Source organism: Podarcis raffonei, chromosome 15, assembly GCF_027172205.1.
Source record: "Podarcis raffonei isolate rPodRaf1 chromosome 15, rPodRaf1.pri, whole genome shotgun sequence".
Taxonomy (NCBI): domain Eukaryota; kingdom Metazoa; phylum Chordata; class Lepidosauria; order Squamata; family Lacertidae; genus Podarcis; species Podarcis raffonei.
The window spans coordinates 34,450,280-34,475,798 of record NC_070616.1 but is presented as its reverse complement, the minus strand read 5'-3'; the positions used below and the strand labels follow the sequence as shown (position 1 = coordinate 34,475,798).

The window sequence follows — 25,519 nt, the reverse complement described above, 5'->3', positions numbered from 1 at the left end:
GAGGAATCCTTCCTTCTTCACTACCCAGCACAGAAATGCAGTGGATTGCCGAAGAAAATGCAAGGCTTTTCCATACCTCTTCTGGCAGCCTGGCCACTTGCCTGAGCAAAACATCTAATTTGCCTATGGTGGCCGAGTTAGAGGTTCAAAATTATGTTGTATTCAATGGTTGCAGCTTAGTTCTTTTCCATTTTTAATGCCGACAAGTCGACTTATCACCTTCTACTTCTTATTCTAACACACTTTACAAATAACTCATGCGCAGCTCTATGGGGTCAGCGCAATAATAATAATAATAATAATATAATAATTTATTATTTATACCCCGCCCATCTGGCTGAGTTTCCCCAGCCACTCTGGGCGGCTCCCAATCAGTGTTAAAAACAGTACAGCGTTACATATTAAAAACTTCCCTGAACAGGGCTGCCTTAAGATGTCTTCTGAATGTCAGGTAATTATTTATCTCTTTGACATCTGATGGGAGGGCATTCCACAGGGCGGGCGCCACTACCGAGAAGGCCCTCTGTCTGTTCCCTGTAGCCTCACTTCTCGCAATGAGGGAACCGCCAGAAGGCCCACGGCGCTGGATCTCAGTGTCCGGGCTGAACGATGGGGGTGGAGACGCTCCTTCAGGTATACAGGACCGAGGCCGTTTAGGGCTTTAAAGGTCAGCACCAACACTTTGAATCGTGCTCGGAAACGTACTGGGAGCCAATGCAGATCTCTCAGAACCGGTGTTATGTGGTCCCGGCGGCCACTCCCAGTCACCAGTCTAGCTGCCGCATTCTGGATTAATTGCAGTTTCCGGGTCACCTTCAAAGGTAGCCCCACGTAGAGCGCGTTGCAGTAGTCCAAGCGTGAGATAACTAGAGCATGCACCACTCTGGCGAGACAGTTCGCGGGCAGGTAGGGTCTTAGCCTGCGTACCAGGTGGAGCTGGTAGACAGCTGCCCTGGACACAGAGTTAACCTGCGCCTCCATGGACAGCTGTGAGTCCAAAATGACTCCCAATACAGAACTTCACCATGAATGGTAATTTCTTTATTTCCAGGGCCCTCCCCTGGATGGTGCTTCAACGTGCCTCTTTCACAGTAGGACAAATAATTTATATTTTTTAAATAGCCCATCACATCCTGAAGGTTCAGGACATATAAACAGAACAATGCTCACCCACCACTCAAACAATTTATCTGCACAACATTTTGATTTCTCTCTCCATGCCCAAGTTAAAACTTAGCTCCCAAAACTAGTCCGTCTACTGGGCTCAGTAGACTAGACTGCTCTGAAAATTGGTGTTCCGAAAATTGTCCAGGGCTTGGACTTTGGAGAATTTGCACTGAGAAGGGAGTTCTGTCAGTAGTGAACAGCTGACTGCTGTTCTCACCTTTTCGATCTGAACCAGACAAAGAGCTGTTGTCATTAAGAGGGGTGACTTGAGTGGATCTCAGAGATTTTAATGGAGTTAAGTCATTCAGGGCTCCACGGGTCATACCCAGCTACTTGAATTGTGCCTGAAAGTGAACAGAAAGCCAGTGCAAAGGGACTGCTGGCACAACACCCTTTCGGCGGATGCCAGGAAATACTTTGGGCAGGAAGCACCAATATAAATGAAAATGTAACCAAAACGCTTTACAGCCTCTCTGATACAGATTAGTTACAAACACAGACTCTGCTCCACTGGTTTGAAACTAATTGCTTTTGCTTTGCAAGGAATGAGATAAAGCATGCAATGAAAACATGAGGGAACTGCAAGACCACCCCAGCAAAAACAGGCACACGGAAGTTGTTCGAATTAAGTACATACCTCTGCTTTGGCCCAGAAGCTATCTTTGCTGACTCTTTTGATCTCGGACATGGCATTTGTTTTCTGGTAGACCGAACCCTGTTGTGTAAGAGGATTACAGAGTTTAAAAAACATCCTTAGTTGCTATTAGTTGTTAAATAAAATGCATGGAAGCTGCTAAGTCTACACTTCTTAGAGCCACATTATACTGAATTTGGGAAGTGTTAACAAAATACCTCGTATATTCTACTCAAACCATTACAGAGGACATTCAAACTGAGACTATTCCCTGGCTGCAACGGTCTTGGGGAAGGAGGTAATAAGAATGCATTAAGCCACATTTTAACTCACATCTGTGAGCTCAGCTACGCAGGAAAGTCCAAGCATTACAGGGCCAAGTAATTTTACTAGCCAGTCTACCCATCTACATAGGAAAAGTAATAGTAATAGTAGCAATAATAATATTATTTATATGCCACCCATCTGACTGGTTAGAGATTGCAAACATGTACAATTCAAGAGTATGCATTAGCACAATGCTCATACACAGTAAACGATGATTAGTGGCTTACTAGGATGTGAAAATGTGGCTGCTAAAGAGGAAAAGATCAGAGATAAGATTTTTCAAGGGGAAGAGACAACAGAACTTCAAAAGAGCAAGAAAAGGAGGAAGGAAATATCTGCAGCGGGGAATGCCTCACTGATCAATGATCAAGAAAGTTTCTTTGCTTTCTGCAAATCTTCCAGTACAAATAAGGTTTTTAAAAATGCAATCAGTCATATCAGCTGCACACATGTGGGGCAGTGGCAGTTGTGAACTCCAAACAGGATCAGCAGAATTATCCAGATCCATTCAGAAGTCACAAAGCAAAAGGATAAACTCCCTCTCTCTCTAGGATGCAGGTACTGAAATTTGTAAACGTCCATTTCCTTTTTGCAAATTTCTACTTAATTTCTACATTATTCCGCCTATAATCACTTTCATCTTCCAAAACAGTTTGTTGGAAAGCCAAATTTAACTCCTATAAACACAATCTCAAAAACAACTCGTCCAGCTATTGAATAAATTAATCTGAGAGCATGTGAGAAGTTGATTAAAACAGGCAATTAATTTTAAAACCTAAAATCTTCCAAAAAATATTACAAATAGAAACCGAACAGAGAAGAAAAGGCAATTTACTATTGACCAAGCACTTCCTAAACCTGATGTCTTAATTTTTGCATAGCTAAATGCTCCCAACATCTAGTGAGTGATGTTGATACATAGGGTAATCCTGGTCAACGAAATGCAAGGACCTTTCAGGAATATATTGCATTTGACATTTTAAAGCTTCCTCATGAATTTTTCCAACAAAGGACCGGAATGCAAGAATTATGGGGCACTTACGCCTGCCTCCCCCCCCCAAAAAAAGGTGGAAGGAAAGATCTTTAGGTGGCACACTGTTTCCCGCAGAGAGGATTTTATGACTAATCAATTAAGACTTGCCAGCAGCTAACTAGAAGCATGTCAGTGGGAGAGAGAGGCAGATTTCCAGTTTAAGAATACTAATGCAGTGGTAAGTAAAGGTAAAGGTACCCCTGCCCGTACGGGCCAGTCTTGACAGACTCTGGGGTTGTGCGCTCATCTCACTCTATAGGCCGGGAGCCAGCGCTGTCCGCAGACACTTCCGGGTCATGTGGCCAGCGTAACATCGCTGCTCTGGCGAGCCAGAGCCGCACACGGAACGCCTTTTACCTTCCCGCTAGTAAGCGGTCCCTATTTATCTACTTGCACCCGGGGTGCTTTCGAACTGCTAGGTTGGCAGGCGCTGGGACCGAGCAGCGGGAGCGCACCCTGCCGCGGGGATTCGAACCGCCGACCTTTCGATCGGCAAGCCCTAGGCGCTGAGGCTTTTACCCACAGCGCCACCCGCGTCCAATGCAGTGGTACCTCGGGTTAAGTATTTAATTTGTTACACTGAATTCCAGGGGCTTCCCATGTGCCCTCTTTTGTGTCTTTTCTAAGTCCACTTCTTACAGTTTTGTAACAAAAATATACCAATAATGAACTAATGTGTTACTGCAATATTAACTATTTGCACTATTATTTACAGTGGTACCTCGGGTTACATACACTTCAGGTTAAATACGCTTCAGATTACAGACTCCACTAACCCAGAAATATTACCTCGGGTTAAGAACTTTGCTTCAGGATGAGAACAGAAATTGGGCTCTGGCGGCACGGCAGCAGCAGGAGGCCCCATTAGCTAAAGTGGTGCTTCAGGTTAAGAACAGTTTCAGGTTAAGAATGGACCTCTGGAATGAATTAAGTACTTAACCCGAGGTACAACTGTATTCAGTTTGATAATTCAGTGAGAAAAGTCAGATTGTGCTGCAGCAAACGGGTAGGTTGCACAAGTGGTAGCTTTGAGATAACAGGAGTATCTGAACTGAAGATACTGGTCCAGAGGCATCCTGTGTTCTTCTGCATCTTTCTACACCTATTCTCAATAGCACATTCACCTGCACCTTCAGAAGAGGACAGGAGCCCTTATTCCACCTGTCTGAAGTAACAGCCTTGGATTTTTATGAAAACATAATCTCTGACAGGTGATTTTCACAACCAATTCTATACAGTAAATAAGGTTATGCTACCCATCAGATCCCAACGTATTCTTGTAGAGTTTGTCATGTCAGTCTGTATTTCTCAGGAGCTCTGAAAACTACCTGTTTCCCTTAAAACCAGGAATGGCGAGTCCCCACCCCCCACTGAAGGCAGCGTCTCCTTTGTGGTTGTCAGCGGTTGCATGTGGGTAGGAAGTGAGACTAGCACCATCCTACAAACACACATTCTATCTTGCACAATTTCTCTTTTTAAGATTCTTAAAAAATTCTTAAGAAAATGAGAGAGCATAGAGGGTGTTCTTAAATTAAGGTGATACTTTACTTAAAACAACCCCCCTCACACACATTTATTATATTTTTTATTACTTGTATGTATTGCCTGCTCTGACCAAAGAGTGGGTTGCAAAAATGTCACAGTTAAAACAAATTCAGTTTGAAGAATTATTATTATTATTATTATTATTATTATTATTATTATTAACAACTGAATTTCTATACCGCCTTATCCATAGCCGTCAACGTTTCCCTTTTTTTAAGGGAAATTCCCTTATTCAGAATAGGATTCCTCGCAAGAAAAGGGAAAAGTTGACAGCTATGCCTTATACCCACAAGTCTCAGGATGGTTCACAGAATATAAAACTACAAAATACATAATAATAAAAAACAACCCAATACCCCCACCCCACCCCGCAAAAAACCACATCTTAAAAGGGCCTAGGATGTCAATCAAATCAACCAAAGGCCTGGTTAAAAAGAAATGTTTTTAAATGAAATGCAAACCCACCTGTGAAAACACAAAACCGACCAATGACAAAACAGCAGCAGCATCACAGGAGGAGGGGACACATTCACCAAAAGGCCTGGGTAAAGAAGTGCACCCTGACCAATGGCGAAAACCCAAACAATGGCGGAGGGCACGCATCAGAGGCAAAGGCATTCTACACAAAAAGTCCTCCTGTGTACCACTGCCCCTCAAACCACAGAGGGCAATGGCACTAACAACAGGGCCTTCCCGTTGATCTTAACACCTAGGTAGGTTGATGTGGGAGGAGGTATTCCTTCAAGTTGTTCATGTATACCCCATCCAGACCCCTCATTCAACCTAGCCTCACAAACATACACACACACGATTCATACACACCAAACTAAATCCAATCTTTCAAACCACTCTGCCCTCTCGATCCAGCAGGGCGAGGACTGCTTTCCCTCCTCTAGCACAGATACCTTTTGAAAGCATGAATCCTGGTGGCTTTTTTTTATCAGTTGAGATTTCCAACCATGCAGCAGCTAAGTGGAAAACAGGAGCTGGCTTTACATTGAGTAATTGGTTATCAAGAGGCTGGGAAATAGCTGAGGGGTCTCGCTTTAAAAAGGCACGATTTGATACTATATGGTTCTTTTTTTGTCACTTGTGTTAATAAATCAGTTGCCTCATTTAAACCTCCTGCAACAAATGCTACCTTAGGGATTTCTTTATGTACAGTGGTGCCCCACAAGACGAATGCCTCGCAAGACGAAAAACCCGCTAGACGAAAGGGTTTTCCGTTTTTGAGCTGCTTCGCAAGACGAATTTCCCTATGGGCTTGCTTCGCAAGACGAAAACATCTTGCGAGTCTTGCGATTTTTTTCGCTCCCCCCCCCCTTTTTCTAAGCCGCTAAGCCTTTAATAGCCGCTAATCCGCTAATAGGGTTGCTTCGCAAGACGAAAAAACCACTAGACGAAGAGACTTGCGGAACGGATTATTTTCGTCTTGCGAGGCACCACTGTACTGGCTTTATGGTGGAATGGCTATTCTTCACTTTCAGTTTGTCGTTTTTGCATGGTTACTGAAACCAATTTTTTTTAAAAAAATTAAAGCATTGTTTTTGAAGACTCCATCCTTGCAAAGAACTCTTCCCTGGAACACCTTCCTTGGAGCTTGGAACGGAAGAGGTGGGCCTTCCAGAAGCATTGTGAAGCCCCAGATTCCCCAATTATTATTTTTTAAACAGACGAAATCTAATCCCTTGTCTCTTCACAACACGAGCTCCTAAGTTAAAGCTCCAAGACAAGTTGCTTCTGTGAAGCAACACATGCCAGACAAACTATTAGCCTTTGGTGTAGGGTATTTATTTTAGCTCAAGTGCCAACAAAATGTTCTCAGCAGCCCAAACATTCACCACAATGTCCCTCCTCCTGTATGCCACAACCAAGGCTACCAAGAGCTCAGAGCAACTCACCACTGGAGTCTGAGGACCTGCCTCCTGGAACTTGCTCCCTTCTTTATGAAAGTTGTAGTTTGCTCCCGAAGCCTTGGCCACTTTCTCTGTGATGGCATCTGGCTCCACATCCTCGTCGGCCCGAGCATTTATTGTCACATGAGCACCCTGAAATGAGATGCAGAGAAGGGAGAGCTAGAGGGCAGGAGAGCATCATCAGTCAGTGCAAGACTAAATCCTGCTCTAGTGAAGGGCAATCTGGAATCTCTCTCTCTCTCTTTTCTGCCAGAACATTCAACACAAAAGGACTCCCCCCAAGGTGGCTTGCATAAAAACAATTCCACTAGGGTCGTTTCCATGCTCCCTCCCCCTCCAGGTGCCCCCTGGTATAATTCTCAGTGCAAACAAGCAAGACAGCGCCTCCGTGCTATATATAATGTATACAAGACCTCCAATGCATCTACTCTGCCAGCTAGCTATGCACATGCCAAGCAAGTTTACAAATGCACGCAGAAAATTGCCAAGCGTGAATGGCAACATAATCGTTGGCAGGCTTTGATCACTGCTTCAAAACCACACAGATCCAGGGAATTCTGGTCTTTGATTAACAGAAGGGGGAGGAATTCCCCAAGGGCAGTCATCTCTGCACCGACATGGGAACTGTTCCTGAAGAGATGCTTCTCACAGGCAGATGCTCCCTCCGACCATCTGATGCACCTGTTTACCCACCTACCTATTTGGCCTCCCACCGATCCTGACGAAATAGCCAAGTTAATAGCTCAGCTGAAACCGGGCAAGGCCCCTGGGCCCGACCTGATCCCTGCTGAAGCCATCAAACTACACCCAAAATGGTGGGCCGGCATCTTGGCCAAAACCTTCGATGCAATCAATGCTTCCGGTCTCATCCCCAAAATATGGAAGGAGGCCATAATAGTACCAATTCATAAAAAAGGTTCTCCAACGGAGCTGGAAAACTACCGTAACATCAGCCTCCTTTCGATCATAGGGAAAATCTATGCCAGCTTTTTGCTGACTAAATTATTGCGATGGGTAGACGAGACTAACCAGATTGGTCACGAACAAGCAGGGTTCAGAACTAAACGCTCTACAATCGATCATGCGATAGTTCTTTATCACCTGGCACGGAAGTACTCCTCCCCTCCCCGGGGCTACCTCTGTGCCGCCTTCTTAGATCTAAAGGCAGCCTTTGATAGCGTTCCTAGAAATATTCTTTGGGAGAAACTTGCGAAACAGGGCATTGATAGAAGACTCTTATGGCTCATAAGCCAGCTCCACGAAGGTACCCTTGCCAGAGTGAGACTCACTCCTGCGGGCGACCTCACAAATTTGATACCAATAAACAAGGGAGTGCGCCAAGGATGCATATTGGCTCCCTGCCTATTCAACCTATTCATCAGTGACATGCGAGCACCCCTAGTTAACTCATCTCCAAGTATACACGCGCCTAGACTAGCGGATTACCGCTGTCCACTCCTCTTATATGCGGACGACGCGGTAATTCTATCTTATACACGTGTTGGACTAACCAGAGCTCTGAAGATCTTTGCCACGTATTGTCAACTCAATCAATTAACCATCAACCATGCTAAGTCCAAGATTCTGATTTTCTCCAGAAGCCGGAGATTATACAAATGGAAGCTTGGTGGAGCAAAAATAGAGCAAGTCCTAAAATTTCAATACCTAGGAGTTATTTTTCAATACAATTTGGGGTGGAAAGCTCAAATTCAACACCTACTTAACAAGGCCAAAACCTTGTCATATGCGCTCCTCCGATTCTTCTTTTCAGATGGAGCTTTGCATGTTCCCTCGGCCCTAAAGGTGTTCAAGGCAAAAGTGGTTGCCGTGCTTGCTTATGCTGCCCCGCTCTGGGCCGTGATGTCAGATCTTGCTCCCCTCGAGACTCTGCAAAACCAATTCCTACGTCGGCTCCTAATGCTCCCCCTGTGCGTAAGCAACGCAGCCATGCGACTAGAATTGAAGATCGCATCCTTAGAAACTTGTCTGTGGAAGCAAGTCTTCAATTACTGGTTATCACTGTGGCATAGATTACCAAACCATTACCTTGTCCAATGCTTATGGCGAGATGAATTCTCTAGCCTTTGGACTAGTAGAATTCATGCCAAACTCCTGAGCTATGGAATCTCTCCCTCAGATTCCCTAAAACTAGACCAAATCACTGCTCAAAGATTGATCCGCCAAAGACTGGATGACATCGACTTACAGCGAAATTATATGCTGGGGGGAGGTGTTTGCTCGCCCCAGAACATTGGTATCACTTTAACTTACTGCGTCCCATCATACCTCTCCTCCCTTTCGACTGTTGCCCATAGACTGGCCTTCACCAAAGCGAGGTTTAACGTTTTCCCCTCAAATGTCCTGAGACATAGATTCTCAAAGGGCCAAGCCCCCGCCGTGTGTGAATGTGATAAGGTGACGCCGGAGTCGCTCCAGCACATTATGTTCTTTTGCCCCTTGTTCAATGTGCCACGGGCAAATTTGCTGGGACCAATCATTCAGAAACTAGAGGGTACCCCACCAAAATTCCACCTTGCCCAAATCTTGCAGGACAAGGATACCCACACGACCCTGAAGGTGGCTAGATTCCTGGTCGCTGTCCTTTCCCAAAAGCGACGACAAGGAGCACTACAAGCTAATTAAGGCGTAGTATGCCTTTCCATCTTATAGTATTTTATTGTTATAGTGGTGTTTTAGCGACTGTTTTTTGTTTTTGTTTTTCCCCCCCTACGGCTTAAGCTGTCACTTATGTGTTGTTTTTACCTGTATGGGCCTATGGCCGTAATAAAATGAAATGAATGAAATGCTCTGAAGTGGTATTTCCTTCCCCATAAGCTCCAAGTTTTTGTAGCTTTTCCGCTACTTTAATCTCATCTTGCATTCCTGACTTCTGGCAATAAGCAGTAAATCAGCTGCAAATTTCATAGTCTCCGCCACCCATATCCCCTAGGACTGCACTGTGCAGAGATTGGGGATGAGAAATCAGAAGGTCCCAGTTGTGCTTTAGGTGAGCTGCTGGGTGATGAAAGTAGGGCTGGGTGATATATTACCATATCGTCCAAAACCGTTTGAAGTCCGTATCGTGATAACTGTTTCATAATTTTTGACATGGCAATTTATGCGTGTGCTGTGCAAAAATCAAAATGTTTGAAAAAACACAAAGCCAGCCAATGCTTCTCTCGACTCATGTAACCCCTGTTAACTCTACCAGCTCAGCAAACCCCTTCCTCCTGCAGGGGTAAGTGAATCACAAGAGCAGGAACTGGCAAAAATCACGATGCAGGAAAAACCGCGAAGCCAGCCAGTGCAAATTGCGAGTTGCCTGTATGTAATGGTCTGAGAACCTCACTACATTTGAACCTATTTCCTACAAATGTCAATCTTGTGCACATACGTATTTGGAGGTATTGTGGTCCTGAGCTGTTTAAGGCTTTATAGGTCAAAACCAGCACATCAAATTGGGTCTGGAAACTAATTGGAAACCAGTGCAGACGGGCCAGGATTGGGGTCAAATGCTCAAACCATCTTGCCCCACCTGGCCACCAAATTCTGCACCGGCTGAAGTTTCTGAACAATCTTTGGAGCCAGCCCCATGTATAACAAACCGCAGTAATCTAACCTAGAGGTTACCAGAGCATAAGACAACAGGAGTTAGGGGCGCAACTGGGCTCAGACATATAAATTACTAAAACCCTTAGTCTAATCCACTCCTGCTGCGAGGAGAAAAATCCGTAAGGATAAATCCTGCCCTACCCCAAGTGCTTTGTATGTGGGTCGGGAAATAAAAACAGATGAATACAAGAAAGGTTCCAGGAGCCCAAACTGCGTGGATGTGATAACGGGGAAATATAAGGAGGACTGCTGTCCTGCAGGAAGGATGTTCACTTTGGTATGGCTTGATATTGCTCCCTGCTTACTGAATGGCTTCTGAATGGTTAGTGGCTATTCCAAGTTGCAAGAGCAGTGCTGCCAGGTCAGATTAAAGTTCCATGTGGTTTTGCAGCTGCGGTCCAATTAGGTTTCAAGACTAGTACTGCCTGCCTGGGAGCTGCCTATTCGCTACTGCTTGATTTCTAATCGGGAATTACAGAGCACTGTTAAGTCTCCAGTGCTCTTCCCCCACCCCAAACATGACTCATAGGAGGTGACCCCACAAAACCTCCTACCACTCGGGGAGCACAGAGGTCCACACACCCCAAACTCCTGATACAACTTGAGCACAGAGCCATTTATGTGGGAGGGCATTCAGCTGAAAGGAAAGACGACGATGGAAATAAAACAGAAGATTAAATACCTTTAGGAAGTTTGCTACAGAGCTGACATGGTTGGCGCAGGCTCCCTTTCTCACATCATTAACGCCTTCACCAAACTATGAAAAGAAAACATGAGGAGCTTAAGTGGGGAGTGGGGGACACACCACATATCAAGGGTTATTTACTTTACTCCAACAGAGTTGCCAACTGGCAACTGAAGATGGGAGGAGGAAAGAAACACTTTGAACACACATGGAGACAGACCTGGGTAACAGCTGGATTTTATATTTCCAGAGAGCTTTTTTGGATGGGGGGAGTTGCTGATAAATCATTTTATGTTCCTTCTTCTCCGCAGGTCTTGGTGTAAACCGAAACCAGTATATCAACTAACAGAGCCTCCTTTCCATGACTCTTGTGCCTCTTGTGGCATTCCATCTCAAGTCCATGACCGGATGCAAATGCCATGACTTCAACAGCAGGCATGGTTTTTTTCACCTCCATCCTGCTTGGTTTATCATCTAGCACTTTGTTTCCCCAAGTACTGCAGTTGAGATTGACACCCTGGAGTCTATGGGACTGCGAATAAAGACCATAGGGTCAAAAAGAGCCTGGAGTAGAAAGGAAGTTTGCAAGATACAGTGCAAAAAAATTAATGAGAAACGCGAGCCTCAGAAATAAAGAATATGCTCCTGTACAAAGAGCTCCCCTCCTGCCAATGAGGAACCTCTACTTAATGATTCTGTAATACAACAGTTTTCTCAGAGCATGCTGCTTTACTGAAAAAAATGTATATAGGTGCACTTTTACTTTTTTATTTTAGCTGTACTTTATTTTTTTCAAGTTATGACTCTTAGCAATGGTGATTTATGGTTAATAAATGTTGATTATAGATTGATATTTCTTGGCATCATTTCATCTATGCTCATAAGAATTTGGTTTGGCATTGATGATAACTTTATAAACTGATCAAGGGGTCCATGAATTGAGAAGCTTGGGAAACCGTGAACTAGGAAGTTTGAAAACTCTTTTGTGACCTTTTGGCTGGCCTAATAAAGCCGTTGTCCTGGTATAGACATTGAAGTTTGACCAAAATAGAATTACTGAAGGGACTGGACTCCAATGGCACTTCTCTACAAACTGTTTATGTTAACTATTCTAAGAGAGCCATTTATCATTACAAGATCCAGCTCCTCGACTGTAGACCAGGAAGAATGGGGTGAAAAGGATGCACAGCAGTCTGAACTAGGAGGCAAAAAAGGTGGAAAGTTTGCAAAGCCTGAATTCTAAATATCACTAAATTCTCAGATTAAAACGTTAATGGAACAGTTTTAGTTAATAATTTCTGCCAATCTAAATTGTTAACCTAAACACCCCAATTATCAATATAAGTAAACTGAAAAAAGCAAAACCTAGTTTATGACATCAGCTCCCCATTTCATATTAATGTGTTTTTTCCAGAGAAGTCTTAGTGGTAGTGGCTGGCGGTTTCCATAAGGCTGATCATACTTCCTCCAACTTTTGCCCCACTTTCTGCTATCTTGTTTTCCTTCTAGTCAGCTGTTTGCTCTTTCACTGAAGTTTCCTTAACATTTGTGCAGAGAATTTGCAGCAGCTTTGCAAGGCCCCACTTGGCAATATAAAATGAATGCTTATATTTTAAATTCTCTCTCTCTCTCTCTATATATATATAGTGACTGTGATTAAAACATTTGATTTTATACATCTTTGTTAAGGAAGTTAAGTTAAAATAGGACTAACATCACAGGTAACTTTGCACAGGATTGCACAGGATTGGTGGCCTTTTCATCATCGAGGCAAATGCTGGGGGCTCTCTCTTCCCCTTGCACACGGAGATTAGCCATTTCCAGTTCCCTATTTGTGGCAAGCCATAGAACAATGTTTCACACAAGCAAGCACACTTGCCTGCAAAGGAGGACCAAACATTCATTTGCAGGCAGGCACAAAAAAAGAGGGTCTGTTTGGACAATCTGCAAACAACTGTCACAAACTAGGATTGGTACTGATCTCTGTGCATGAGGAAAAAGAGGAAAGACCCTGGATTAGGGTCGCACCTGAACAGCCGCATTGGTACGTGTGATACAGCTGGAATCTAGGTGTTGGATTTTCCAACACTGGCGCTTTACTGTGAAAGAGCTTCATCTTTTTCATAACGAAGGATACATCCCCTAACTTCCACAGCCAAACAGAACCATATTCTACATACCCAATTGATGAGCACATATTTAGGCAAGCCGGAGTTCGGATCTTTCACTCTGCAGAAAGCATACATCACTTTCCCACTATTGAGCTCTTCCACCATCTCCTCCAGGCCACCATCTGTATAGTATTGTTTGATGAGAAGAATAACAGGTAGAAGTCAAAGCAACCGATTAACTTTGTCAACTAAATCCAGTTTGCAAGGACAGGACAAAGATTAAACCACACTGCACAAGAGGTAACATCCATTAGCTCAAAGTGTTTATAAAGGTAGGGGCTGAAATACGATGTCACGCATTAAGACTGTTCATAACAGTACTTGCATTAGTGCAGTGAAATGTGTGGCTTCTTTCTTTCTTTGCTGTGAAAAGCTGGTCCCCATGCAGCTCACAAAACCGCCCTCACTGAAGCTTTCGACACTCCATTCAGTTTCAAAACGCTTGATATGCATCATTTAGAGCACCTTCTATTCAAGAAAGCCCAAGTCTAAAGCCCACTGGATACACAGAACTAGTTCCATGGTTATTTGGAGCCTAGCCTTTGTTTATATAAACCTACTAACACAATTGGCCTTCTACAACACGCAGAGGTAATGTAGCAGACAAAATGCTGGGATTTGGACATGGGAAACTCTGCTCCAAATCCCTGTTCAATTACAAACCTCACTGGAAGATACCAAAAATAAACCAGTCTCTCTCAGCCTAATCTACCTCACACGGCTGAGAATGTAAGGCTCATTCTTTTGCAGCAGAAAGGGCAATCAACACCGGACATTGCTGCAGCAACGCAGAAACAATGCAAATGACCACAGATGATTGACAGGGGGTGTAGGTGATGTCACCATATTGACAAGCGGGCATGGCTGAGCAAAAAACCACACTATGGGTCACAATGGACTCCCTGCCAGGCCAGACCGTCACATAAATTTGATAGAACAATGGTATTAGGAATCGTAAATTATGTTGTTTCTTTAGCTCTTTTCAGCATACAATTAAAACAAAAGATAACAGAGTCACTGTCTCCTATGGATTTCTACCAGAATAATAAGCCAATATGAAAGCTGCTATCGGAAGAGCAAATACAAATTCCAAGCTAACCAAAGGAACATTGTTGGTAAATTGAACCACCGAGGAAGGACGGAACATCCGTCTAGAAATATTACTCCACCATAAAATATTCAGGAAGCACATTAGCTGAAAGCATGAAGACATTTAGGATCCTGCTGTTTTCCCAGAATTCTTGCAGAGAATGCTTGGGGAACTCAGTTCAGAAGCAGAATCTAACAGTTATAGATACTTTGGAGGTTGGGAAAACACTACAATCCAGAACATAGTTAAGGACATGCTTCAGGAGGTGCAGGATCTTACCCTTTTGCTACCAACACCACCCTGTTCAGCATTAAGCCTGTCAGTTCTCACCACTAACAGAAAGTTTACAGCAAGAAAGCACACCTTCTACCTATTTGGATGGTTTCTATTATTTGTGCATTCACTTTTTCTCAGAACCTGGAGTGTGTGGACTTTGGGCAGAGCTCGGCAGAAGCAAGTCTCATCATATTCAATAGGACTTAATGCCAGTTTAAGTGATCTCAGGAGTTGAACCCTTGGGGAAGCACAGGGTGAAGGCAGACATTTTTAAATATGGCAGAAACACACATTCTGTGCCCTGAACAGCAATTACACTGAACAAAGCAAAAACATGTTCTCTTGACATACCCCACACTTCAGAATCCAAGGCTATCCACTCATAATTTGTGCCTGCAATTTTGCTGCTGCAACAATTTCAAAGGCAAAGTTGACTTTTCCACGAAGTGCTACTCCTTATGACCTCATCATCAGATATTTTATTTGAGAAACTTTTAAATTTTATATTACCGGGTTCCTCTTAAAGCTGTTTTCTTTTGACAGTCACATATTTTAATTCCCTTAGGTAGCAACCAGTCATCTCAAAACACAGGTCAAATTTGAAGAAGCTAACTTCTCAGGCCCAGACCACAGCTAAACTTTAATTCTTTCTCACCCATCAAATCCTACCCCCCCCAAAAAAAAGCTGCTTCCCTTTTTCTACAGCTGAAGGAGAAGAGGTTTTAGATGAGCTGTCTTCAACATGGAGCTTCTCCTTTTCTACTGCCTTCCTATTAAGATTTCCAGGAACTGTGGTCTCTGCCTTTCATAGCTACAGAAGGAAAATTGCTTCTGTCCTTGAAGCTTTATGATAAATAAAACAGTCACTAATGAAGAAATTGCACCTTCCATCCTTCTAATTCCCACACACCTATTAAAAGCGCAAGAAAGATTGGTCTCAGGCAAATTAAACTTTTTTTTATTGGAACCATCAAGAGTTATTGACTTGAAAGCATTACTCTGACTTGGTTCAGACATAACCAAAACATGGCTTAGCCCTAACCATAGTTTAGAATCCACATCATGGCTTGAAAACACTGAGCAAATTGTGATTTAGAAATGTGTTTGTTTTTGGTTTCCCTGTCTACTCAGAAGGAAGGTAAAGGTAAAAGGACCCCTGACCATTAGGTCCAGTCGTGGCTGACTCTGGGGTTGCGGCGCTCATCTCGCTTTACTGGCTGAGGGAGCTGGCGTACAGCTTCCGGGTCATGTGGCCAGCATGACTAAGCCACTTCTGGCGAACCAGAGCAGCGCACGGAAACGCCGTTTACCTTCTTGCCGGAGCGGTACCTATTTATCTACTTGCACTTTGACATGCTTTTGAACTGCTAGGTTGGCAGGAGCAGGGACCGAGCAACAGGAGCTCACCCCGTTGCGGGGATTCGAACCACCAACCTTTCAATCGGCAAGCCCTAGGCTCTGTGGTTTAACCCACAGCGCCACCCACGTCCCATCTACTCAGAAGTAAGTCCCACTAAATACAATGGGTCTTACTAAGTACGGATAGGTTTTCAGCCTTGCTCTCTTCTAAACTTGTATTTTAACCAATTGAAAGGCAGCCAACTTTTAACTTTAACCAGTTGTATATAGCATTAACTCTCCCATGACTATAATATTTACAATAAATGAAATAAACTACAATAATAAATAGGGGGGGGGAGCCTGAACGCTCGTAAGTATGCCACAACTTGCAAACCCAGGCTGAACCAACTGGATTTGCTAGCTGATCACAAACCATCGATTACCAATTCATAAATCATGGCAAAGCAGATAGGCTTCCTTAACCTCCACTACTGTATGTAATTCATGCCACGGGGCATAAGTATTGGGAAGAAAAGTGAAAATTTCACCAGTAACAGAAATGTTTTGCCTTTTGACATCTACACCGTTTTGACAATAGATCCCATCATGATGAGATCCTAGCCTGACTCACTTTTACTTTAGGGTTTCTTTGAAGGCATTGCTGAAAAATGAGTGAGCTTGCCAAGGAGTTAAGTTGTTTGAAATTGCCATTTTATACAGAATTCCTCACATACTGCATTTAATCTTAAGTCGGGCATTCTGCCTAGTAGTTAACTTTCTTCCTCTGGAGTTTCTGTTTCAGACACTGAAGCACACACAAAAGGTTTAATTTATTTTCAAAATGGCCATGTAAACTATTAACCTCACCGCTTCACTTCCACATTGCATTGAAAACAGGCTCGAGATATAATGTCTTGCTTCCTTTCCCTTGACAGAGAGGAGGTGTCGTTCACTTTGCCTCCCACGCTTCATTTTACTGAACACTTCTCAGAATCCTGCTTGTTTCTGAATGAGCAAAAACAGGCAAAACACTCAAGAAACTGGTCTTTTCATGGTGCACGCAGAAAAGGGAGATGCTCTTAGAACGATGTCAAGAGAAATAAGACTAACTGCAGGGCAAGTTGCATTTGAGTAACAGAAAGCAGCTTGTCAAGCAGACACTCCTCTAGAAATGAATGCAATCTTCTCTATAAACACGGGAGCACAGACAAACACAAAAATAAAACCCCCAGGCCACTTATATAGTAAAAAGTACACTTCTCAAAATGCACTCACCTCCTGTCCCAGCCACTCTCAGGTCATTGCTGTTACCCTCATAGGTAAACAGAGCCCTGAAAACAACAAGGCAAAGGATGAGATTAAAGGGAACTGATTAACTCAGGAGAACATTTCATGCATCTGATGAAGAGGATTCCACTCCATGAAAGCTCATGAAAATAAATAAATTTATTTTGTCTTTAAGGTTCTGGAAAAGCACTGCATTCAATCACATACTCATTATCACCCCATCTCAAGTTGATCCCTGGTTTCAGACCTATTCCAGCTGTGGATCTGCAACTCCTCGCATCATTTCCACTACTCCATCACCTCTCTGCCTCATAATTTCTCACCTCCTCCTGACAAACACCCACTTCTCCAGCACTGCCACAGCCACAGAGTTACCTTGAGCACCATTTAGTAGAAAGATGGAGTGCAAATTAAATACATGATGAAGATGATAAATAATTTCATGTCCAGTACAGTGGTACCTCGGGTTACATATGCTTCAGGTTACATACACTTCAGGTTACAGACTCTGCTAACCCAGAAATAGTACCTTGGATTAAGAACTTTGCTTCAGGATGAGAACAGAAGTCGTGCGGCGGCAGCAGGAGGCCCCATTAGCTAAAGTGGTGCTTCAGGTTAAGAACAGTTTCAGGTTAAGAACGGACCTCCGGAACGAATTAAGTACTTAACCTGAGGTACCACTGTATTATTACTGCATCTCCTCACCATGTGTAATTCCCAACAAAACTTTTATGCCACCCATCCCATGTAGTTACTGGGGTGGGGGAGGTTCTGAACTGCCTGCCACAGCAGCTTTGGACATCTAAAGGCCAGTGTATAACCTGTTGCCAATTTTCACTTGCAGGCTTACTCCTGCACCTCAACACATGGATGACAACATGATCAGGGAAACATCCCACTCTATAGCTACAAGATGCTCCCATGTACGACATGCACATTTTCTGACAGGATTCATGTGCTCTCAATAACTGCATTGCAGGCAAAAGTCCAAAGGGTAAAGTGCCACACTTCACTTCTTGCTGCTGTGCAGCTCTTAAAGGCATTCATACACTAATGGAAGAGAAGTAACAGCTACTTTCTGATGAGGCTCAAGCGATCTGACCTTTCCCAGTCCTGCATCCTGTGTTACTGAACACATTACACCAGACAATTTACCTCAGAAGTTACTTGGTTTGTCAGCAGGTCCCTCCCCACCACAAACAAACATTAAAAAATGTGCAGAGCACATGTTTTTGTTTGTGTGTGGGTTTTTTTCTCTTAGATTTATATTGTTTGCAAATAATTCTCAGACAGCAACGGACTGTAAGCTTATATGCACATGACGTTATCAATTCTCAGCCATAATTCAACTGCAACTGTGCTGCGTTGCAATTTATTTTAAAACACAGAGCAAGTCTCTTTAGAAACCCAACTGCACATGACAGAAGCCTCGAGCAGGGCTAGAAAAAGATGGAATTCTAATCTTGAACAGCAGAAATCCTCTGCATTGCTGACTTGGAACAGCCTCAAGGGGTTTGCTTCCATACCTCATACTGTTCTGCAACCGCAAGTAAAATAGAATTGCCTTTTGTCCAGCCACATCGCATTGTGGCACAGCCTCAACCCAAGTCTTCACCTACTTCATAACTTCGCTTAGTAAAGGTAAAGGGACCCCTGACCATTAGGTCCAGTCGTGACCAACTCTGGGGTTGCGGTGCTCATCTCGCTTTATTGGCCGAGGGAGCCGGTGTACAGCTTCCGAGTCATGTGGCCAGCATGACTAAGCCGCTTCTGGCGAACCAGAGCAGCGCACGGAAATGCCGTTTACCTTCCCGCTGGAGCGGTACCTATTTATCTACTTGCACTTTGATGTGCTTTTGAACTGCTAGGTTGGCAGGAGCAAGGACCGAGCAACAGGAGCTCACCCAGTTGCAGGGATTCGAACCACCGACCTTCTGATCGGCAAGTCCTAGGCTCTGTGGTTTAACCCACAGCGCTTAGTTTCACGCAAATGGTCCATCCAGTCCGGCATTCTGCTCTCACAGTGGCCAATCAGATCCTGCTAGAAGACCTGCAAACAGGACCTGAGCACAAGATTGCTCTGCCTCTCTGTGGTTTCCAGCAACTGGCATTAGTGCCTCTGGCCACAGATGCTGCTAGCCTTCATGACCAGTAGCCACAGATAGCCTTACCCTCCATGAATTTACCCAACCATCTTTGAAAGCCATCCAAGTTGAAGGTCATCACTGCCTCCTGTAGCTTAACTATGCACTGCATCAAAAAGTACTTAAAAGAAAAAGCTGTCCTGAATCCTCCAACATTCAGCTTCATTGCATGCCCATGAGTTCTAATGCTAGTAGAGAAAAACTTTTCTCTATCCACTTCCTCAGTGCCATGCCTAATTTTGAAGACTTCCATCATGTCAGTTCTTGCTAGCCTTTTTTCTGATCTAAAATGTCCCAGATGCTGCAACCTTTCCTCATAGGGGAGTTGCTCCACCCTCTTGAACATCTGGGTTGCCCTTTTCTGAACCTTTTCCCAACTATCCACTCTGAGGTGAGGCGATCAGAACAGAACACAGTACTGTATTGTATTCCAAATGCAGTCATACCATAGATTTGCACTGTATCAGCAGTTTTATTTCCAATTCCTTTCCTAGTGATCCCTAGCATAGAATTTGCTTTTTTTCATTAGGGCAACATTTTCACAGAGCTCTCCACAATATCCCCAAGGTCTTATTCCTGGTCAGTCATCACCAGCTGAGATCCCATAAACATATATGTGAAATTAAGATTTTCTTTTTCCGTTCACTAACTCAGTGTTAGAAACTCAGATACATAAGCTAGGCCTCAAATACCTCCTTAAACCAGGGGTTCAGTTGTCAAAACAGAATGTCTAGTTGCTATTTGGGGGCCAGATGGCTCGAAAGTTGTATTTTTAACTTGGTCACATCTTCACGTGGTCACAAGTGGCCGATTTTGGACACTGCTCAGCTTGGAGAAACCCTTTTGAAGATCTCCACAGTCTCTTTTTGCTTTAACAGCCCTGAACAAATTAGTATCATCAACAAACTTGGCCACCTCACTGCTCACCCCACTTTCTACATCTCTCCATTCAGAGAAGTGTCCATTTATTTTTACTCTCTGGTTCTGGCTACTTAACCAATTCTTGATCCACAAACAGACCTCTCTTCTTATTCCATAACTTCTAAGCTTACTCAGTAGCCTTTGGGGAAGTACGTTGTTGAAAGCTGTTGGAAAGTCCTATTCTCAAACCTATCAACTCTTTCTATATGCTTGGTAACATTCACAAATAACTCCAGTAAGTTGAAGAGACAGGACTTGCTCTTACCAAAGCCATGCTGGTTCTGCTTCAGTAAAGCTTGTTCTTCCATATGCTTATTTTATCTTGAGCAATACTTTTTGCCAGTTTCCCCAGGACAGATGTTAAGCTAACTGGCCTGTAATTTCCAGGGTCCCCCAGTTTGTAGTTATTAACTCGAGTTTCACTGGCCACTTTCCAGCCCTCAGGTATAAAGGCTGACCCGAGGGGCAAGTTACTTTGTTAGAAGATCAGCAATTGCATAATGCACCCTAAGAATAGGGTAAACTGCAGATTTTGAGGGGTGGGGCATCAGTGGGCACCTATAATGTACTTGAATGTCGCTCTCCTTTGTCACTCTCACCACTGCTTCGGAATTTGCTCGCCATCTCCCTCTAGGCCTAATCCTCTAAATACTCCAAAGAGTAGAGTAAGGCAAATGGACTTGTGCTGCCTGCGTAACTGGAAAGGACTGATAAAAAGGCAGGGATAATTAAGGAGAAACAGGTGCAGACAGCTATGGACTTTGTAGATGCAAGGCACCCTCCGGATATGCGAGCCACATGCTCCTCACTCTGTCTCTCCCCTATTTCTGTGCAAATCTGCATCTCCCCATAGCCTTAGGCTACATCCACCCCATCTTCTAAACTATCACCACATGCTACAGCATCTCTTGGGCTTGCCGTTCAGAAGGCTGGCAATTCGAATCCCCGCGATGGGGTAAGTTCCCGTTGCTCTGTCCCAGCTCCTACCAACCTAGCAGTTTGAAAGCACACCAGTGCAAATTGATAAATAGGTACTGCTGCAGAAGGAAGGTAAATGGTGTTTCCATGCACTCTGGTTTCATTCACGGTGTTCTGTTGCGCCAGAAGCGGTTTAGTCATGCTAGCCACATGACCTGGAAAGCTTTCTGTGGCTTCCTCGGCCTGATAGTGAGATGAGCGTCACAACCCCATAGTCGCCTTTAACCAGACATAACTGTCCAGGGGTCCTTTACCTTTAGCATCTCCGGAGTTTTCACACAGGTCAAACCCTAGCCAGCTCCTCACCCATTCTAGGAAGGACAACCATCTACAAACCAATCCCTGTGAAGGCTAAACCCTTCCCCACTGCCACTCCCCACTCCAAAGGCACCAGCTCATGTGTCTCTCTTGCCCCACCCCACACCCTGCAACCCATAGCTGTCAACGTTTCCCCCCCCCTTTTTTTAAGGGAAATTCCCTTATTCCAAATAGGATTCCTCACAAAAAACGGGAAAAGTTGACAGTTAATCTGCAACCTCCCTGCAGCACCCACAATGCCATGCCACACTATAGTATTGCTCCATCTTCTCTTTGGGGGGGTGTTGTTGTGTGTCCCCCTCCCCAATTGAGCGGTGTATAATTTTCACAAAATAAGTAACAGATATGTCAGCTCCCTTCTGTGCATAATTGCACACACACCCAAAAAACAACCACCAGGATCTTGCACGATCTTACCTTCCTCTCTCCTTCTCTCACCACGCCCTTCCTGGCGTGCAGAGTTGCACCCAACTCCGCCCGCACCCACAGCCCGAGGCTCGCGTCGCCCGGCCCCACGCCGTGGGTGCCAGGGGTGCCACAGCTTGGAACCGCGATCGTGGGTGCCAGGGGGCGTCAGGTGACGTGTGGCACCAGAATGTGTGGGTGCCCAGCCCCTTTTCTGGGTGCCCGGGCACTCAGAGCACCCACAGGCCGAGGCTCACGTCACCCAGCCCCACACCGTGGGTGCCAGGGGTGCCACAGCTTGGAACCGCGATCGTGGGTGCCAGGGGGCGTCGGGTGCCGTGTGGCACCAGAATGTGTGGGTGCCCAGCCCCTTTTCTGGGTGCCCGGGCACTCAGAGCACCCACAGGCCGAGGCTCACGTCACCCAGCCCCACACCGTGGGTGCCAGGGGTGCCACAGCTTGGAACTGCGATCGTGGGTGCCAGGGGGCGTCGGGTGCCGTGCAGCGCCGGAATGTGTGGGTGCCCGGTCCCCCAGAGCCCCAAACCTAGTCAGTCCCACGTGCATGGGGCCCTGGCGCCGAAAAGTGTGGGTGCCCGGCCCCTTGTGTGGGTGCAGCGCCCCAGGGAGCCGCAACCTGGGCAGCCCACCTGAACCCCACACTTGCCTCTCTCTGCCCCAGACACACCGTTTCCCGTGCGCCCCATCCTCCCGCCTCCCCCCCACAGGGCCGCCATCCCCCTGCGCGCCGGAGCCTCCCTGCCAGCCCCACGCCGCCTCGCAGGCCCGGCGCCAAGGAGCGAGCCAGCCCTGCCGCCAGCCCAGGGCCGGGCGGGGTGCAAGCCGGCGAGGGTCCCCGGCGAAGGGAAGGGGCGACTCACCAGTCCGTGGGGCTGGCCGACGCCACCACCTGCCCGTAGGCCTCCTGCAGCGCCGGCCCGTTCCGGCTCAGGTTCAGCGCCATGAGGAAAGAGGAGCCGCCGCCTCCCTTCGCTCTCCTCAGCCGCTGCTGGCCCAGCCTCGACCGGCTTCCGGCTCCGCCTAGCCTGGCGCTCGGCAAAGGGAGACCTGCCGCCGCCGCCGCCTCCGTGGGGCGGGGACGGCCCAGGAGGCGGGCGGGTCGGCGCCGCCTCGTTGCCGGCTTCAGCGCGCCGCCTGGAGCTCCCGGGTGGGGAGACCTACATTATTCCAATTTGAGGGGTTTTTAATTTTTAAAAATATTAATATATTAAAATTTATTGAATTTTCTGCTCTACCATTTAGAATACCTATTTAAACATCCTTAAAATATATTCTTTTTTGGCTTTTGAGTGCTTTATTGATTGAAAACTTGGTAACAGAAGTGCACAATAGATATTGTAGGCAAAATGAGAAATAAAAAATAAACGGTTATTCATTCTTTAGCTAATGCTTGCTTTGTACATCCATTTGTGATTAAATGCGTTAAGACCTCTGATCTTCCCCTTGCAAATTCCTTATAAATACGCACCGAAACTTTACTTTCTCCATATTATTTGACGTACTATAAATTTTGTTTTATACAATTATCCTATTTGCACACTGAAGCTCAATCAAAACCTGCCAATGGGTTGGTCTTTTGACAATGTTCTTTTACATAAACTCTGTATACATCCCACTCTCTGGAAAAAAAACCCATCCTTAAGATATCAATGACTTCCCTTCTTCTCTTTCCATGCTTCATTTTGCATAACATAAATCCCTGCATAGTTTACATAAACTAAACCATTCAGTATTCCATTATCGAATCCATCAAAACTTATTTATGCTGTTGAATTTATCTTAATGCATTTTCCAATCCAATCTTATGTATTTGCTTATTCTTAGGCTTAGCCTGAATTAAGGATGGAAAATGTATATGGATGTATGCAAACAAAATGTAATTTTTTTTATTATAAAAGGGAATTAGCCCCAACGAAAAGGATTCTGGGTTTTGTTTTGTTTTTGGAAAAGTGTTTTAAACTTCCCCCCCCCCAATTCATTATGAATTATTACCCTTTTACAGGTCCACCACCTATGAAAAAACTTACCCTCAACCTCATTGCATCGGAGTGTTGTAAGTATTCCATTTTGAGCTTGATCCAGGGTGGGTGTTTCTTTCAGTTTCCCAAAATGCTTTTACTCCATGGTTGTAGTGTATGTGTATGTGTGTTTTTGTTTTCCTTTTCCCCTACGAGAAAAATAAATATTTGGACATAATTCAAGCCAAGCGGAAGCTGTGTCCTTACGGGTTTGGTTTTTTCTTTTCTTTTTCAGGAGGCAAATTATAATCGAGCCGCAAAGCAAAGCAAACCCTTGTAACTGAAGGCTGAGCTTTGTTTTTGGTGGCCTCCGTGTAGTTAAGGAATCAAATAATTTTAAGAGTTGGAAGGGACCACGCGGGTCATCTAGCCAAATCCCCTGCAATGCAAGGGATCTTTCACCGGGGGGGGGGGAGTGTCACGATCCTGAAATTAATATGGGGTGGAGGTTTTATCCATGGTTACGCTGCCACGTTGATGCTTTGTCAAATCGGGCAGCTATAATAAAATAACATTTCTTACCGTTTTTTGGTATAGCTTTTATGTCTGCATAGGAGCCAACTCCTAAAGGCCGAGGTGCCTTCGCCCACCTGCACCCCAATAAAATATTTGAGGGGGGCACACACACACACACAAAGCTGATGGGCATTGCCATTCAAATGGTGTGCATGTGCCACGTCATGTGATTGATTATGCAGGGCAGGGCTCTTGAATAGTTTATTCAGTTGGCACTGCTATGTGTCTAAGCACCCTCTCAGAATGGTTACAGGTTCCACTTGTGCAAGACACAGCTGGTGACCCACAACATACATTTAAAGCACTCTGGGCCCAAGCATCTTCAGTAGCATGGATTGCTAATTGACTGACAGGGTGGGGTAGGGTAATAATAATAATAATAATAATAATAATAATAATAATAATAATAAATTTTAATTTGTACCCCGCCCTCCCCGGCCAGAGCCAGGCTCAGGGCAGCTAACCCCAGTAAAATTACAATAATAAATAAATAATAATTAAAAACCCATTTAAAATGCAGATTAAAATATAATTTAAAATGCAGCCTCATTTTAATAGTAGCCCATAGATCAAAACCATAGGGGGAGGGAAACATAAGGGTCAGACTGAGTCCAAACCAAAGGCCTGGTGAAATAGCTCTGTCTTGCAGGCCCTGCGGAAAGATGTCAAGTTCCGCAGGGCCCTAGTCTCTTGTGACAGAGCATTCCACCAAATCGGGGCCAGTACTGAAAAGGCCCTGGCCCTAGTTGAGACCAATCTAACCACCTTGCGACCTGGGACCTCCAAGGTGTTGTAATTTGTGGACCTTAAGGTCCTCCATGGGGCGTACCAGGAGAGGCGGTCCCGTAGGTACGTGAGTCCTAGGGTAATGAAACACCAGGATGCGGATATGAAATGGAGTATCCTGGAAAAGGGCGGAAGCACTCCACACTGCAGTATAGTAATTTGCGGCAGGCATACGGTAGTAACAACCAAAGATAAAAATGCCACACATCCTCTCCCGCAGTGCTCTGAATCCTGCTTATTAATATTATACATTTGGTCTAGGGCAGGGCTTTCCAAACGGTGTGTCGCAACATATTAGTGTGTCAGATGTGTCACGTGAGTGCCCGGGT

General features: G+C 44.9%; 1 protein-coding gene across 3 annotated transcripts in view; it reads right to left on the bottom strand.

Moving 5' to 3' along the window:
* The window catches only part of DBNL (drebrin like), a 38,875-nt gene extending 15,939 nt beyond the window's left edge, over positions 1–22,936 (bottom strand). Inside the window, exons 1-6 of one of the 3 annotated variants that reach the window (XM_053366769.1) lie at positions 22,731–22,936; positions 17,073–17,128; positions 13,100–13,212; positions 10,917–10,991; positions 6,608–6,754; positions 1,805–1,882 (exon numbers count right to left, since the gene is read on the bottom strand). In XM_053366769.1, coding sequence (XP_053222744.1) covers positions 1,805–1,882; positions 6,608–6,754; positions 10,917–10,991; positions 13,100–13,212; positions 17,073–17,128; positions 22,731–22,813 — 552 coding nt within the window. In that variant the 5' untranslated portion in view covers positions 22,814–22,936. The remainder of the gene's footprint in view (positions 1–1,804; positions 1,883–6,607; positions 6,755–10,916; positions 10,992–13,099; positions 13,213–17,072; positions 17,129–22,730) is intronic. The other 2 variants (XM_053366767.1, XM_053366768.1) reach the window with 2 other exon arrangements.
* Positions 22,937–25,519: the final 2,583 nt, after the last annotated feature.